Source organism: Crassostrea angulata, chromosome 6, assembly GCF_025612915.1.
Source record: "Crassostrea angulata isolate pt1a10 chromosome 6, ASM2561291v2, whole genome shotgun sequence".
Taxonomy (NCBI): Eukaryota; Metazoa; Mollusca; class Bivalvia; order Ostreida; family Ostreidae; genus Magallana; species Magallana angulata.
This window is the reverse complement of record NC_069116.1, coordinates 16,591,432-16,610,083: the sequence shown is the minus strand read 5'-3', so window position 1 is coordinate 16,610,083 and position 18,652 is coordinate 16,591,432. Positions and strand designations below refer to the sequence as shown.

General features: G+C 32.0%; 2 protein-coding genes across 2 annotated transcripts; one reads left to right on the top strand and one right to left on the bottom strand.

Moving 5' to 3' along the window:
• Positions 1-4,088: 4,088 nt before the first annotated feature.
• LOC128188481 (signal recognition particle receptor subunit beta-like) lies at positions 4,089-12,555 on the bottom strand. The gene is made up of 7 exons (XM_052859566.1): positions 12,408-12,555; positions 7,393-7,484; positions 6,297-6,377; positions 5,712-5,794; positions 5,075-5,134; positions 4,790-4,921; positions 4,089-4,541 (listed from the first exon to the last, which is right to left on the bottom strand). The coding sequence occupies exons 1-7, from the start codon at positions 12,511-12,513 to the stop codon at positions 4,325-4,327; spliced, it is 771 nt and encodes a 256-aa protein (XP_052715526.1). The 5' UTR covers positions 12,514-12,555; the 3' UTR covers positions 4,089-4,324.
• A 3,784-nt stretch (positions 12,556-16,339) lies between these two features.
• Positions 16,340-17,609, top strand: LOC128189276 (uncharacterized). Its single transcript, XM_052860831.1, has 2 exons — positions 16,340-16,497; positions 16,923-17,609. Exons 1-2 carry the CDS (start codon positions 16,356-16,358, stop codon positions 17,555-17,557), a joined length of 777 nt encoding a protein of 258 aa, XP_052716791.1. The 5' UTR covers positions 16,340-16,355; the 3' UTR covers positions 17,558-17,609.
• Positions 17,610-18,652: the final 1,043 nt, after the last annotated feature.

Here is an 18,652-nt window from a genome sequence, read left to right as displayed (position 1 = left end):
CTTATGTGAAGCCAATCAAATTGGCGATGAATTTCATTATGTTTTAGAATGTAGTGCACTGTCACATGTAAGGAAAAAATTGTTTAGTAATTATTATCTTAAAAACCCAAACATCTTAAAATTTAGAACACTTATTTCATCTTCAAATCATGTAATACTTATGAAAATGTGTACTTTGATTAGAAAAATATTTGATTTGGTCGGTCATCCTACCTAACAACTATAACAAATTCATTGTTTACTTTATTCTGTTTCTTTTTTGTAAATCCTGCTTTTCTTATACTTTTGTATATTATAATTCTTCTGCACCTCATGTAACATTATATGTTATGAGTGAAATAAATGAACTTGAACTCGAACTTGAGGTGTATCATTAGTAGGAAATAGAGGTGGGGGTATAATGCATACAAAAGATTTTGAGAATATTATAATGTAAATAATACACGTTTTTGGAGGATAGCACACTTACAAGTGTATTTCTTAATCTTAGTAATAAATATATATGATATTTTTCAAATTTTTTGAATTACATTTAATTTGTTACTTCATGACAATATCTACATTTAGGTAATGAAACTTCGTCTCAAAAATGGTTAAGTTGATGGACATTTACATTCTAAGATAGGTCTGCAATTTCTATCCGTTACAAAAATTTCATACCAATTACCCTTTTCTATGGGCAAATTGTTGATTCGATGAAAACTATTGGTTTCCAGTTTTATCAAATGCAATTGATTGAATGATTTAAGGAATAAGGAATCTATGAGGTAATAATTTCGGTTGGGGGCGTGGTCAAATCCAATATTTAAAGCCCGTAGGGCTTTATGATACATGTAGATTTGACCAGGCTCCGACCAAAATTATTACCTCATAATATTCAAAGAATAATTTCTTATTACTTATATTTATAGCATTTCCAATTTGTACACTTTAAAACAACATTTTAAAATTGCCATTCTTTCATGTAGCACATGCTATGTACATGTATTTGTTACATTAAAAGTTTAAAATCAAAGATTTCTAAACTTATCTATAACAATCTCTGTGAGAGAGATTGTTATAGATAAGTTAAGAAATCTTTGATTTTAAACTTTTAATGTTAAAGAGGTTGTTATAGATAAGTTTAGAAATCTTTGATTTTAAGGTGGCTCTATACACCACTTTTTGATGACGCAGTACGCAAAAAAGTAAATCTGGAAACATGCATTTCCGGTACTGGCTGATTTAAACTGAGGCGAATTGTATGGAAACCGCTCTTTTGAAAATTTGCTAAATTAATAGATTAAATTTGATAATTGGAAAATTCATTACTTACCAGTAATGTGGTATGTGACACCTTCACGTTGTGTAGTATTATTTATCGAAATAAACAATAAAATCAAGTATAAATTTTCAAAGACTTTCTTTACAAATATTGATATGTTACGCCATAGCGCAGTGGGTTAGTGAGTTCACTACAAACCAGTAGGTTATGAGTTCGATTCCCGATGAGAACAATAGTTTTTTCAACTTTCCAAAAATTTCTAAAACGTATTTTTTGGGTGAATACCGTGAAAGAAAATTCTAAACCGGTTAAAATATTTCAATTATAGCATACTTTAATGCACATTAATATCGACACCTAACGGGAATGAAAGGGTTGCTTTGAATTTCTCTCGGATTGGGATACATAAATCCTATTAGACTAGTCAATGTTCCCCTTTATTTATTTGACTTAGTTTTGCATTAAAGCGAATATATTCACTTATACAGGGCAAAGTCTATAATGAAATATGTATGTATTTATGATTCCAACATTATATTAAGGAAATTTTCTTCAACTCAGAAATGAAAAGTCCCCAAGGTGTTTTGGCCTTGGGACTTAGGAACGATAACCCTTACCTGAGGAACTTTCATTCCAAATAAAATTTAAAATATTTTTTGTGTTCATTTGCAATGGTTTTCATTCAATTTTTTATGTCACATTTATTAAAATATATTTTCTTATAATATCAAGCAACTTTTTCAAATGATTTGTCAACAGAGTAAGAAAATATGAAAAATTATGTTTTGGGGAAATACTAAAAAAAATTGCAATAATAACATTTTTGAATGTTAAGAAGTGTTATATTTTTTTTATGTGTCCAAAGGAAATATCCATCATATGACAAAATAATTTCTCTCAATTTGTTGATAGCTGTCTTTTTAAAATATATTTTACAAAAACACGAAAAAAACATTAAAAAATTCTTTAAAAATACCTATAGTATCCCTATCGTCATTTTAATATTTGATAAGTATATGTTTTGTGGTCTTGCATTGAAAATTGAAATAAACTGTGGGTGTATAGAGCCACCTTAAACTTTTAAAGTAACAGGTTATCGATTTAAAATTTACAAGCTGCCATGAGCACTAAGTTTATTTTTTTTCTCTCAGATCGGTTATTTACGCAATGTATTTTGTAAAAAAAAAAAATAAAAAATAATCAAACAAACAAACAAACGGAGATGCTTTTATGTGACAAAAATGTTAATCCACTTGACACTAGTTTTTGATATCTTCTTAACTTAATCTCCCGGCAAATTAAATAATTGCTGGACAATAGAGGTGCGAAATTATATTAACAGCTATATGTGTGAATGTTTATGTTAATGTATTTCTGGCATGTCACTACCATCTCTTTGCTATAGAAAAAGAGCAATGCCTTTCAAAAAAAAATGTGGGAGGAAATGGTATAAGATCTGGAGGAGTACGGTTGGGCTAACTGTGCTGGAACCCCGTTAGTGGAGTGTGTGTGATATCGGACTAACTGTGCTGGATTTCCGCACTTTAGTGTCGATTTTGTGCACAGAATCATATCGGACTGTCCGTGCTGGAATCTCCGCACGTTATTAAGTTGTTCTCTCGGAACTGCGAGAATCGGTTTTCATTGGAATACCATGTACCGTTTATTTCATCAACTTAAATACAACTTGTTGAACTTTTTGTTTCGTTTTTGAGTTTTTATTCAGCGAAAACTTGAGCTAGTGTACCAAATAGAGCTTTCCCTTGAATTCACCATATGGATTTTATGAACTCTTACATTACGATTTACAGTTTACAATACAAATAAAATACAAGATACGTTCGTGAAAGTTGGGTAGTATTTTAGTAGAAAGCCGAGTGGCATGCTACCGGGCTAACCGCAACTTCACGGAAACTTCACGGGAAATCGCGATAGGAACTTTGCCGTTAAAATTCAATGATGAAATATTACTACGCGGCGTAGCCATTACCATTTTTCGGTTATACTATAAGACACGCCCATTTTGTGTCACTCATGTTTTATGAAGTTATTGGGTTTTAGAATTCAAAATTAATTCGTAATGTTATCGCAGACAAATACAGTTGAAAATGTAATTTATATTCAGGGATATAATTATTTAAATATTAAAAGTAAAATTCTTTGGCAGTTCATATGGGCTATGAAGTGTCCTTAGTCATGTTGTATATTTTATTTGACAAAATGAAATATATCAGAAAGGACAGAAGGAAGCAGTTATTGCTTTAAAAAATTACTAACGGGGGTTATGTATTTTTTGCAATGTTCGGTTATGTACTTTTATATCACAGGAGAAGACACCGGGAAATGTAAATATATAGGGTTATTTTCGACCTGTGCTACCGTATTTTCGCCTTTTATATTGAAATTTTCACAGTATACATGTGCTGTATATAGGGTTATTTTCAACCTGTGTTATTTTTGCCCTCTTATATTTTCAAACGGTATTGCTTCGTCTTGAATTCGCCCAAACTGACCATAACGAAAAAAAAATAATGAGTACAACCATACTAATACATGTACCAAAAGCAGAAATAAATCACTATTGACCAAAGCCCCAAGACTAAATTTGAGAAAAGAAATCGTCAAAATACATGTATTTGATTAATTTTTGACAATAGAATGTTCAAAAAGTTGCAATTTGTGTAATTTACATATGCAATCACATATCAAAAGTTTTATTTCATCTTCAGAACTATTTCAAAAATTATTCTTATTCAAAACTTTGAAGTTTATTCTAAGTTTAGGGTCTTGGGACCTGATAACATAAAAAAATACACAATTCTGGTACATAAAACACTGATTTATTTTATAATCCTATACCAAAAACATACAAATGAAAAAATGAACACAAAATGACAAAATAATGAGATTTTTAAAATTTGAACAAAGTCCTTCCATACCTCATTATTGTTTAAGTATGACTTTGATTCTCACAACTTTTACATCTTAGAAACAGTTCTAAACCATTCATACATTTACACAACACATTGCACAAGTAATTCAGTTCATAAACAACCAGTTTTATACTAAGGTGGAGAGCCAGTTTTCCACTTCCATCAGCCCAGGCTGATCTTTGTCAGAAGTATCCACTGCACTACATTCAACAAACTGCACTTTCATCGGCTTCAGATCAGAAAATTCAAAATCCTTGCTCCGCTTGCCGAGATAGCTGTTGTTGTTGCCGGCGGTTCCGTCCAGTTGTTGGAGGGCAGCCGACCGAGTCACCCTCAGAGTGTTCCTTAATGAAAGATAGCAAATCAATAGATATAATCTTAATGCTCGGTTCATTCAGTATCACAATATCATAAAGCTTTCTGTTTACTAAGCTAAGAAGGTTTTTAATACAATCAATGTAAAGATCTGTATATTTTATTAACATTATCAAATTAAACAGGATAACAAGGTTGTTTACAAAAAAATGCAGAAATTTATAATAGCCCAGATCCAATTACTTGCACATTTTCAGTGGTAAACTCTTTGACTTACATTTCTTTCTGTAACTGTTTCTCGATGAATCCTGCTCCTTTGACAAGGTGTTGGTCTTGTTTGTTACAAGCGATCAGGACGGGCGGGGCATTAGCCAGGACCACAGGGTCACTCAGAACAGTGTACAGGAACCTGTCAATCCACGGAGGTCAAGGTTAACAACACAAATATTGCAACATTAAACACTACTAAACTAACATTAATATAGAAAATGTAACAAGTAACACAGGGAAATAATGGAAGTTAAAATTTTAAGTTGACTACATTTACAAAAGTGTGACTTACTCTGCAACTTCTTTGATGTCCTTTTGGAGGGAAGTACTATCTATCACATACACAATACCCCTGTAAACGATTAGATGCCATGGTAAGAAACTTTTCAACAAAACTTGTGATATGAAATTATGCAGTTTATAGTTTTATACATGACCATTACAAAGCATAAACCATTACACAGTATTATGTTTTCATTTAAATGATGTTATCATAAGACACATCATTTATGAATAGATAAGAATATACATTCAAGATCAAACACAACAGTTTAAACAAAATGGAACACAAGTCCATATGTTTACATCTTTTTTTCTTTTAAACAGATCTGAGAAGACTTCTTTTTAAAAATAGTTTGTTTCTCACACACTGTATTGAAATGATTTAATCATGAAACAATTACAGGAATTACAGGTAAGTTTGTATAAAGCCTTAATTAAGACAGGATTCTCAAAATACAAAAGCTAACTTTTTTTGTGTAACAGTAGTCTTATTCTTTATTGGCATCAGTTTCTTTCATAAGAAATGTCAAACGGCAAAGCCAGTTATCTTGATATGGCTAGCTTCTAATCAAAATTAATTAAGCAGACTTGATCCTGTGTAAAGTGATGTCTAACACTCATCTAGCTGTCTTCATTTGATAAGTTACCTAGCGAGTCCTTTGAACTGGTCAAGGACCTGGTGCCGGAGTCTCTCATGGCCAGGGAGGTCATAGATTTTCAATGACTTGTTCTGAGAAAAATACCAATCACAATAAAAATAAGATACATATAAACAAGCAGTGATACCACTATATTGGTGGTACAGTGTATTATGAACATTATTCTTCCCACTAATTAATCCTGAGAAAGACATTGTATCTGCCTTCTCACTCCCATATCTTGATTAAATCAAAAGACAAAGCAAAACCTAGTACATATACATGTACTTATTCATCTACACAAATTTTTTCAATTAATTGTGATTTGTCGGCTAAACAAGAGACCAGGAAGCCACACTGCTCATCTGTGAAACAGTGGATTTCTTTCAACCAAGTGCATATAAATATATATATATATATAACTTTACTATATCTAATAAAATACTTGAGCATGTATAAATGCAATGTGAATTGGTGAAAAACTGTTTATCTCTAAAAAGTTCACACGGTTTCACATACTTTTGATTCCATTAAGTACCATTGAGGTAGTCTTAGGTACAATTTATAAACAATATTATTTTCTGGTATATTTACCTTTTTAGGGACAATGTAGTCACCACTGTTAGGAGATATTGAGGTTACTGTGTGTAATGGTTTGTCACTCTTGAAAACAAGCTGTAAAATACAAATAATGAAAATTCAAAAAAAAAATTAATTGATTTAAAATTGATTTTAATTTAACATGTGTATAATTTTTTTATACACAGCTCACATGAGCAACAAAACCAAAATGTTCTTCATTTTTCAATGTTGTTTTAGTATGATCAGGATGTTATGGCCAAAACACCAAAATACTCTGTTACCCTTCCCAATATTCCAATGTCCAATGACAATTTCATAACTTTGTGATAACTGTATTGCTATTCACTGGAGATTATTTGACATGACTTAACCCATGAAGTTATGAGATTTTATTGCAAAAAACAAAATCAGGTAATCTGTGATTGAAAAGTTGATTTTAATGGATTTTCAGAGGAAAACCTACACAATCATTATTTTAAAAAGTATAAAGTATGTGAAAAATAATGATTATTATTGATTTTTCCACAGAATAACATTATGATATGATCATTGAATTTAATAAAATATTCACATCAAAAACTTTGGTGTTTTAGAGGCAAATTTTGCTCAGGGTTTTACAGTCCAAATAATTAAATGGTTTGCTGAATAACTAATTAATTTAAAATAACCTCAACAACCATTATTACAATCTAAAATTTTAAGAAAAAATACTCCTCTGAAATTTTACAATGTATATAAAATTTCAAAACCATTATGTCTGCAAGTGTATTTGATATTTTTCATAAACTTATAATAACATGACACTCCATAAAACATCAAAATTTCACAAAACTAGCTGGCACTTTAAATCAGGATAAAACCTAGTCATTCATTCAACTGAAAGATGACTGAAGATAACTTTGACTGATTGACTGTCACCTTCCAAGGCCACTCAGTTAACATTCAGTTGACTAAATGGCCAAGCTTCATACTTAGTTACTTAGCTTTATTGATTGGTCCTATATTTTTGTTTGCCAATACATAGATCATAAACTGTTAACACATACTTTCTATAAAATATATAAATTCTATACCTGAATATCTTGGAAATATAGGAAGACCATTTTACCTTATGGAACATGAGAGTTTTTCCAGTGTCACACACTCCAAGCAGAAGGACACCTTGTCTTTTGTTGCCTTTACCCTTTAGGAGAAGCACCACTAAAAATAAAATCAAAAAGACAAATACATGTATAATGAAACACTTACATTGTAAATACAGCATTAAGATAAAAAATAATTGTGAAAAGTATGCATGATCATTACATTCAATTCATTATTATCATTAGAGAAACAAAACCTATCATTTTTAAAACACCAAGAGGGGTTTCACTTGTGTCTCTGCAGTCCATGGAATATTTCAATACCCTGTACATGTATATACTATATATCTTTTTATAATTGTTTGTTGTGAATATTGCAAAAATAATGTAAATCTGTTTCTGGGTTTTTTTTATGAGAATGATATTATATTGCTATAAACTCTAAAAGTAAACAAAGAACACATAACAGAAATAATTTCAGCATGTCCTTTTTTTTTTTAAATAAAAATGATATGCAAAAATAAAGCAAAAAAGAAATTTCACCAAAAGTGCAAGATATTTGGTAATACATATACAAGTGTAGCAGGAAAGGAGGAATGATCAAGTAAATATAATGAAAACATAATGCTGGATCGGGAATCAAACCAGTGACCTCTTCAACTCTAGTCAGGACTTCTACCGCTGAGCTACCCTAGTCAATATCTCTATGGTCTATATAGCCCCAATTACATGTAGTTCATTCCTCCCTCCTTAAATAGCCTTAGACCTAAAGACACAACACAAGTTCTGTCAGGACTTATTAATCATATCTTTATTGCCTGAGAAAGGAAGGTCCTGGCATCATTTGTAAAATGTAGTAGGAAAGAAGAAATCAGCAAATAAATATGAAAACATATACTGCATACAGGGGAATATTCACCCCCATTTATTTTTTGCCCCTTTTGCTCTCATTGTCAGCGGACAAAAATAAGACTTGTTGAATTCTGATGCCTAAAATTATCTTGATCTCTAAAACACAAATGTGTATTGGCAAGTTCAAGACGGTGCGAAACTGTTGCAAGTGTAGAAAGGCAAAAATTAAACGGTGAGAAAATAACCCTGTGTACAGAAGCTGGACTGGTATTAAATCAAAACATTTTCACATACTTGAACACTTTTATTTCAGGTATAAGTACTAAATTTCCATACCATTCAAGAGTCAACATCTTCAAATGCTTGCACCTTATCATTAACAGCTATCAGCAAATTTATTGTAATTTGATAAAAATCTTTACCACAGTACATATATCTATTGTCTTAACAATTATACAACAATTTTTATTTTAAAAAATGGTTATTGCAATTCAGTATGAACATATTTTTCAAAGAAGGTTGAAAAACATTTGATTCAAACCCAGGTACATGTATGCTTATTATATTCAGATGAGTTTACATAGTTTTTTTTGTCTGCATCCCCCCCCCCCCCCAAAAAAAATAAATGGCCACCACCCTTGCTGATGTATAGATCTAGCTTATACAAACAGCTTAAGACATTAGTTTCTTTGGATTTTATATTTTAATTACTTTAATTGGGAACAGCTAACTTCAATCCTGCAGAAGACACACTTAGAATGAGTTGAATTTATTAGGTAAAATCGACCCAGACTGATACAATGCACATGTGCTTGAAAGCAGCCATTGTTGTCATGCAGGTGTCGTGGATTAGCCCCAATTTACTGCTAATCAACCCAATATTTCTTCCTGTCATAAACTTCAAAGGAAATGTATTGGTTATGTTTTTTTTTATTGGGGAATAATTTTAAACATGTAGAATCATTCAGAATATCTTAAACCAATCTCTGTCATACTCGTCGGATGAAGCCATTTTTTTAACCTCACAGGCGTGTGTAGCACATGATATCTGTCAAACCATATTGCATAACCTGACTGCGTATAATTATATGTTTTAGGTGGATATTATTCTAGGTGTTATTGTAAAATTTGCATCATATCATAACATTAGGGGTATAGGGTATAATGTTATAGGGGTAAAAGAATTAATATATCTAAAACAAAAATTGTTTACTTCCAGAAAAAATCTCTGCAAATAGCAATGAAAATATTTAAGCTCAAGCCATCATTAAAAATATCTGTTTCCCCTTACCCAACTCTAAATTTTGAAGTTGGGTAGGTAGGTAAGTAAATAATTTTTATGTGACAGGGCAAAATATAAAATACATTATATATTAAATGAAAAAGAAATAAATTCTTTAAGTGATTTCAAAACTAAAAAAACGTGATGAGTTGTAAACAAATTGTTATACTTGTACTAATGGAATGTAAAACAAATTTAATGTCAAATTCACATGTTTGATTCAATGACTACATGTGCATGAATACATTCATTATCATTTGTAAGTTGGTGTACAAGTCAGTCAATATCTAAATATCATTTTAATAATCATAATGTACCTACTTTAAAGTATCAATTAATTTTTTCAAAATTTGGTTTATAAAATGTCTTAAAGTATATTAAAACAATAATTTGATAAACTTAAGGTAGTGTAATCAATGTAAATATTTGTGAAGTCATATTTAATGATTCTACAATAATAAGGTTACACAAAATCACTACACTTGCAGGGAATGTCCTTCTTTGACAAGAAAATTTTAACCCAAATTTGAAACATAATGCTAGGGAAGAAATAAAATATTTAGATAATAAATTTTTTTTTAAGGTAGTCCTATACTCGGCACTAAATGGGCTCAATCATTAAAAGCTTAGCTTTAAATGATAAATATACATTCTAGCAATACATATACAAAAGAAAATATGTATGTTTACATGCTAGTTTGTTTGTTATCACCTCTCAGACAGGTGTACCCCTTTGCGAAAATTATTGACAATTATGAAATTTGCCAGACGTCTGTTTTTCCTAAAAATAATTACCAATTTTAGGAAAATTAGAACTGAACATACAAAATAGAGTATAAATATTTATTTAGGCCATATCTCATCAATAATTTTGCGCAAATTTTTGTAAGTAAGTACGCTTTATGGACCTAATGTATCAAAATAGAATACAAAAAAATGCAATGCTAGTATCGCGTTTGGTAAATGTTTTACTATTTTATGGACTCAAACTTAAATTCATGGTGTTTATTCTATAGATTGACAACTCAGAAAACAGATTTGGTTAAATAAATTATATGTTGACGGATTACTTTTCACACTATAAGCTCTAAACCAAGTAGACCCTGGCGAAAAATCCGTAAAAATCACATTTTGCTACAGTTTTCTGCCTGGATCTGTCAGCAGTGTTCGATATCATTTAAACATTAATTAAATGACGATTAATTAAACTCGAAATAGCTTCTGTCTAAATTTAAACCGGTTTTAGTAAAAGAAAAATTCGGGGGGGGGGGGGGGGGGGGGGTGAAAACATAGAAGATATAAGCATACCTGAGATCCTGGTTAATCAGAAACTTCGTTTTTCATTTTACTTTAACAGAATCGAGTTTCTCAACATTAATCATTTCTATCTCTCATAGAATACATATATTACCGTTCTAATTGCTTATTATTGCCATTGTTTACAACAGCGATGTAGAGCAAAATCAATACCGGGTATCAAAAACGCTTTGTAAAAGTCGAACCAATATTGTAAAATCCGTATTATGACGTAGTGCGATACTCGGACTACTTTAATTTACCTAATTTCCCTTTAATTATAGTCATAACCAAAACCAGCTCTTTTGTTTCTGTTGATTTGAAATTTGAAGAAGTTAAGCAAACTTTTTAAATTTTCAAAACAAAGAGTCTTTCATTTCACAAGTACCAACCTAAATTTTGGGAGTCAGATCTCAGATTTGTTTCTCCCTAACAGAAATGTAGGAAGAAGTTTGACATCAAGGAAACTGTCAATATTTGATACAGCATATACTACAGGAATGATGATATACACAGATTTAACCTTAATTAATATTGGATTAACCAAGTTAATAAAATAATAAAACAACTTACTAAAGTTTTAAAAACTTATCCAATCTTTTAAATTTATTCTATGTATTTATACATTTTATAGATGAAATGTTGATAATTGTATTAGCTAAATGACAAATAAAACCAGCCTCTGTACTTCTGTGTATTTTAAGGGTCCAACCTTTTGACCCAATTACAACCGTTGTGTTAAGGATCGATCATTTTAAATTTTAAGATAAATGTTAAAAGACGGTTTTATGATTATTTTGGCATTAATTTGGCAGAGTTGTTAACTAACTACAAGTTACCGACCAATTGTTGTATCAACACTAAAAGAAATAAACATCTTTTGAAATAAATGATTAATTATTAATTAACACGATCGTGAACTCAGAATACAAGACAACTTCAACTCTTTCGGAGGGAATTCCGGCGAAGTTACCGATCATAAAACGAGTATTTCGCCCATGTTGATCGAAACTATCAAAATGATTGTAAAACGAAAAAGATGTGGGTCAGCTTCTGAATACGAATTTGGATAAAATCAGGCTTCTTTAAAAAAAAATCATTTCAATGTGTTAAAAAAAACAATTCAGTTGGCTGGATTAAATTGGGTCGGTCACGTTAGTGGAAACATAGATATTTTTAATTTTGGCCTTAGCTCATAAAATTTAGGGTCGGTCAGGGAACCAAAAATGACATTATATATTTATCTTGGCCTAATTTCTGAGTTCCAATGCAGCAGGGCATTTATTTTTGAAAATTACACTTTTCCCTGAAATAATATGCTAGTTTTCAAAAATTTCAAAAAAACAAATATGAATACCTAAGAACAAATATTTTGTTCTGAGGGTATTCATATTTATTTTTTGTTAAAAAATTATTACATTTAACAAAAATGAATGAGCTTATTTTATTACTGTTAATAGCTTGTTTCAAATAGTGATCGACGACCTTCAGTTTGAGTTTGCTTGCTACAAAATGTATAAGTAATTAAACAAGCAATTTCCATATGGACAAATGTGACACGATGTTGAAGTCCGTCAACACATCTTGTAATCACACATATTATACACTTACATATAGTTAAAATCACCACAAGTAGGGCTACAGCTATTCCGATTGCTCCATTATCTCCATCCTGAAGCCTGGTTACAAAATCGCTCAGTAAATCTGCCAAATTCATCGTTCACTTTTCTTCAACGTGCGTCAAGGAAGCCGATGACATAGAAACTTCCGGATAACATTAATAGAACTTCTAACCCGATCTAATAGAGATTAGGGGTCGGTTGAACGTTAGGCTAGATAACCTTTTAAAAAAAAAATTTAAATACTAGTAAACTTACAAGATACTAAAGAAAAAATATGATCCCAAATGAACGCTTTGAAATAATTCATGTACGTAAATGCATTCCATTGTTCGTCAAATTACATCAACTGAGTTGCTTTTTTTATAGGATATTGAACTATACATGTATTTACCACAATGTTTAAAAATATGCTTTTACTGTTCTATTTTGAAAAAAATATATATATCCCTGTTGTGAAATTGTGCAGAAAAAAGTAAAAGGGATAAGATGTTATTACATGTATCTGCTTTTCAATTAGTCTAGAGACATGTTTATTGAATTATAAAATATACATGTACATATACATGTATTCCTGGTAAAAAAAGAAAAAAAAAGAAGTTAAATTGCTTTGAATATGTTAAATTTGCTTTGTACAAGAGTTGACTTACGATATTTTTTTTGTTTATTAGTCTCATCTATATTTATTTGCACTCTTGGCTTGCATGTGTACATATGTATCTGTAGCAAATGAATTATCTAACCCAAAAGCAAAGTAACTTAAACAGGTGAGATGACCCTATGTTGTTGATTTACGATTATCTTTATTGGTCGGCTTAATCTTCAGTAATCAGGGACGTATATACTAAGAGTAATCAGGGACGTATATACTAAGTAAATACGTCCCTGCAGTAATTACATACATGTAATTCTCGTACACGTGTGTACGAGTTGCTTTTTTTCTGTGGTTCGTTAAATACGGTCTATCGTTGCAGGAAAAACAGATAATTCACAAATACCTCCTTGAAAGCTCGCTACCTTCATATGACTATAAACCACGAGAGACAGCGTTTTATTGCTTAATAAATGTACATCATTAACAATTACATGTATTTCATCAATTCCCCTTTCAATAATAGTGTATATTTAAATACTTAAAATGTCATCTGTAAATCAAACGATCTATAGCAAACCAGCAATTCTGACGTCGATACATGAACTTACAAAGGCATACGCTAAATCTCAACGTCCAGAATAATGAGATTCATTGTGTACTAGGTAATTCTACCATGACAGGGTTAAATTACATGACCCAGTATATACTTCTATAACAATACAGAAAGCTCCAATATATGTATATATGATGTATATTACATCATAAGGCTTCTAATTATCATTCTTTGAGGAGACACGAGTTTATTTCATTTTAATTGAAGTAAAGGGAATCATTTTATGTTCATTCTTCAAGTAGTCACGAAACTGTTGATTTTTAAAACATAATACAAATCAGAACATGCGCTTTCTAACAGAACTGAGGGTATCTGTTATTACATGTATTGTGCTCATGTAGAGGTTCTAGAAAATCTAATCCCCTGTTTAATATATACATTTTTATGCACGATGAGTTTACAATCTGAGCCAGTTAAGTGTCTAGTATATACATGTACAATGTCGTATTTATACCCTTCGATTTAATCTTCAAAATTAATTTTGAACATAGAAGTGTAACCCTAAGCTACAGTTTGATTTGCAATTTGTAAGCAATGGATAGACACAAAATTATTACGAAATAAAACATTTATTATGAAAACCACCCGACTGACCGATCGAGATACTATAGCAGTCCCTCGCACGGTTGAAAATGCTTGCTACATTTGAATGATCAAATGCTGCAGCTTTAGGCTATTGATATCTACAACGTAGCGTGTTTTGTTTATCTTCAAAATTAAGATACCGATCGGTATTCGAAGGAAAGTCGAGAATAATCCCATTATAAAATACCCCTCCAGAAAATCTATATATGTAAATAATAACAATATGTATCACCTTGTTCAATCTACGTCATCAAAGTTTCATGAATTTTATTTTCTATCCTTCACGTGAATTTATTTATCTGAATACGTTGGCAAAAATGTTGAACCACATATTAAAATCAATGTACACTATTTTCTTCATATGTAGGCCAGGACCATTCTGACTGGTCTACCTATAGATTTTGATTTTTAACTGTTATCAACACCCAATCATTATCGAATTGCCTATTTGACTAAAATTTAAAAAATTGACAGAATAACTGATACATGTTTTGACTACAATTTTTCTTAGAATTACCAACAGAGCGAATTTCAATTTTTGAGCAAGCATGAAGTCAAATACTAGTACCTGGAGAATACTTTTTTTTTTTTTTATAATGAATGCTTAAAAACTGGATTCGATCTTTAGGCTGGAATGCAAATCCCAGATTAGAGTTCGCAAAAATTATAAAATATGATCGTCAGTTATAGTTTTATATTCTAAACATGTAATTTTAGAGTTAACAAAAAAGATTTGGTTCTGTTAAATGCACCATAAAAATACACAGCTTAATTATTATGATAAGATATATACTTCATGTAAGTATTTGATTTTTTTTATATTTTGTACTCATTTTTCCTTTGTAAAATATGATCAAATTTAAGCGTAAAGCAATGCGCGATATTTCATAACACGTCACAATAACTAATGAAGGTCAGTTGTGAAAGTTTCAATTCAACTGAAGAAATTATGACCGTTTTATCGCCGAATTTAATGTGCAAGCAGGAACATCTCCAATGGAGACCAAAAGGTTCTTTGGCAGTGGCGTCGGAGGCAGATTGAAAGGAGGAGAGGGGGAGGGGGGGGGGGCTAGACTATTCATCAGAAATCTTGACAAGCCAAAGCCAAAAAAAAAAACTAATCTCCAAAATCAGGAAAATCCTAATCTGTCGTGTGTGTCTGTGTGTGTGTTTGTTTGGGGGGGGGGGGGGGGTAATATACCTATGACTCCAATTTTCAATATCACAGTATATAAATTTAAGAACAATCATGTTTGCTGTGAGAAAAAATTGGGGGCTGGCCCCTTCCTGATGCTATGTTTTTAATGGTTAGATCTTACTTTTGCAAAAAAAGTGGGGGGGGGGGGGGGGGGGGCTAAGCCCCCTTAGACCCCCCCCCCGGTTCCGACGCCTATGTTTGGTGTTACTTAAGATGGCCTGCATGTGACTTTTATTTATAATAAAAAGGTTTACAATTAGAATCAGAGGTTTAGAGATGGAAAAAAAATGATATTTTGAGCACCTCATTCCCATTTAACCGGGAATTTGCATTTATGGATTTCGCTTTATTTTCTCATCTAAAGTCGAAACTGTGTGAACAGAGATTTTCGGTTGTTTGACATCCCCTGACGTCGCAGAAGTATGAAATGGTGCTTCGTAAATCTAAACATGCAAAGTAAAAATTGCTATATATTTTGAAAAAATTATTAAAATAATACGATTTTTTGAACATTTATTTTCAATTAATAGTGATTTAATAAAACATATGTAATCCTACAAAGTACAAAGTAATTTTGTCGTAAATCACTTTGTCCGCACAGCCCTCGTATGCCGCTCGTTTTAGCCCAGCAACTTGCAATTTGATCCACATATATACTTTTTATCATTGTCTAAAAAGTGTAGGAGGAGCAGTTTGTTGAGAGTTCTTTATCATGTGTACATTTTAAGAAATATGCCAAATGTCGGACCCTGTTGTTATACGTGGTCTTTTAATTAGAAAGTATGTTAAGCAACTGAAACGTTCTCATATGCACGATGATTGTCAAGTGTCTGTAGGATTACTGTCTTCCAAAATATATGCTTATATTTCACTGCATTAAAGCGTTCCGTACATGAATGTACAAATGTACACCATCCTGAATAGTACTTATCCTAATCTATCCCAAGCAATGGTTTTACCATACACTGTAGATAAGACTTCTGCACTAACTCACATAGTCTGCGACAAAATGTTGCGACTTGTTTTTCTCTGTGTAATTTCCATTACCGAACTGTTGGCTGAAAACGTAAGATGTGGGAATCTTCAACCTGGTAAGCCATCAAATGTTAATTGTATGGATGTAATACTGCCAGATGCTATTGATGACCATTTGTACGTATTTCTTAACCCGAGATAGACATTGACCTCTCCTGAATGTACTAGTAAATGTCCATCAACTAGACGAAAAGTGTGGGGGGGGGTGTATCCAGTGCATATACATGTATAAGTGTAAATTAAGAATAATGAATTAATCAAAATGTGTAATTCATAATAGACATTCTATAGACAACAAAAATCTTAATAACTTTAAAAGATAATATCATTACTAATTAAGCACTATTTAAGTTAGTGTTTGTATAGACATATACACATGTATATAAAGAAATTCAATCTAGGTTATAGTTTATAAAAAAAACTACGTATATAATACCAATTCCAACGTCATTAGACTAAAATCTTTTTTTTTCTGATGAAGGCAACTGCTGTGCTTATGGAAAGGAATATGAAGTTGGGGAATTCGTTCTGGGATTTCCAGATAACACTGGTAGTTGTCAAAGACTGGTTTGTATCTTCGGGCACCTGATTCAGGTTGAAAGATTTCCATGCATTCAAGGCCAGTATCCAGAAAATGACAAAATGAGCATGGAAAAAGTAATTCAACGCCGATCCATCCTTACCACCATTCCACCAGCTTTTACGACACATGACTTTACGACAACAGATTTTACGACAATCCCCTCTAACATGTGTCATCATAACGGAAGGTGGTATATGCCAGGAACATTGATCGAAAAAGGTCAAAGTGGAAACTGGTGTTATTCTACATACTGCTCACATGACGGCCATTTGCTTTATGGTGACAACTTCCATTGTATGACAACCATCCCTGTTTCTACCACTGTTCCTACCACTCTTCCCACCACTACCACCCCCACGCCCACATCAACACGGTTCTTCATCACTCCCATGTATTGCTTTTTCAAAGACCCAACCACCGGAGAAACGGTTGTCTGGCGAGGTGGAACCGAGGGCAAATTGAGTGATGGTACCGCGTGCAGATGTGAATACTGGGGTCGACTGTCTTGCCCTGAAAACAATGTCGGTAAATGAATATTTAGGTGTCTCCATCTGATTGTACTTCAATAAAGATTTATTTCAAGTATTTTTTTTCACAGTTTACCCCCGACTTCCACAACAAAAACAAGTCCAATATTTAAAAATAAAAACAAAACAAACAGTAACATCACAAATGTCAAGAATCACGCGAATCAATGATCCACAGTCATTGTGTCATTTGTGTTAGTTGTTCAAATCAGTGATCCACAGTCATTGTGTCATTTGTGTTAGTTGTTCAAATCAGTGATCCACTGTCATTGTGTCATTTGTGTTAGTTGTTAAAATCAGTGATCCACTGTCATTGTGTCATTTGTGTTAGTTGTTCAAATCAGTGATCCACTGTCATTGCGTCATTTGTGTAAGTTGTTCAAATCAGTGATCCACTGTCATTGTGTCATTTGTGTAAGTTGTTCAAATCAGTGACCCACAGTCATTGTGTCATTTGTGTTAGTTGTTCAAATCAGTGATCCACAGTAATTGTGTCATTTGTGTTCGTTGTTCAAATCATTGATCCACTGGCATTGTGTCATTTGTGTTAGTTGTTAAAATCAGTGATCCACTGTCATTGTGTCATTTGTGTTAGTTGTTCAAATCAGTGATCCACGGTCATTATTTCATTTGTGTTAGTTGTTCAAATCAGTGATCCACTGTCATTGTGTCATTTGTGTAAGTTGTTCAAATCAGTGATCCACTGTCATTGTGTCATTTGTGTAAGTTGTTCAAATCAGTGATCCACAGTCATTGTGTCATTTGTGTTAGTTGTTCAAATCAGTGATCCACATTAATTGTGTCATTTGTGTTCGTTGTTCAAATCATTGATCCACTGGCATTGTGTCATTTGTGTTAGTTGTTCAAATCAGTGATCCACAGTAATTGTGTCATTTGTGTTCGTTGTTCAAATCATTGATCCACTGGCATTGTGTCATTTGTGTTAGTTGTTAAAATCAGTGATCCACTGTCATTGTGTCATTTGTGTTAGTTGTTCAAATCAGTGATCCACGGTCATTATTTCATTTGTGTTAGTTGTTCAAATCAGTGATCCACTGTCATTGTGTCATTTGTGTAAGTTGTTCAAATCAGTGATCCACT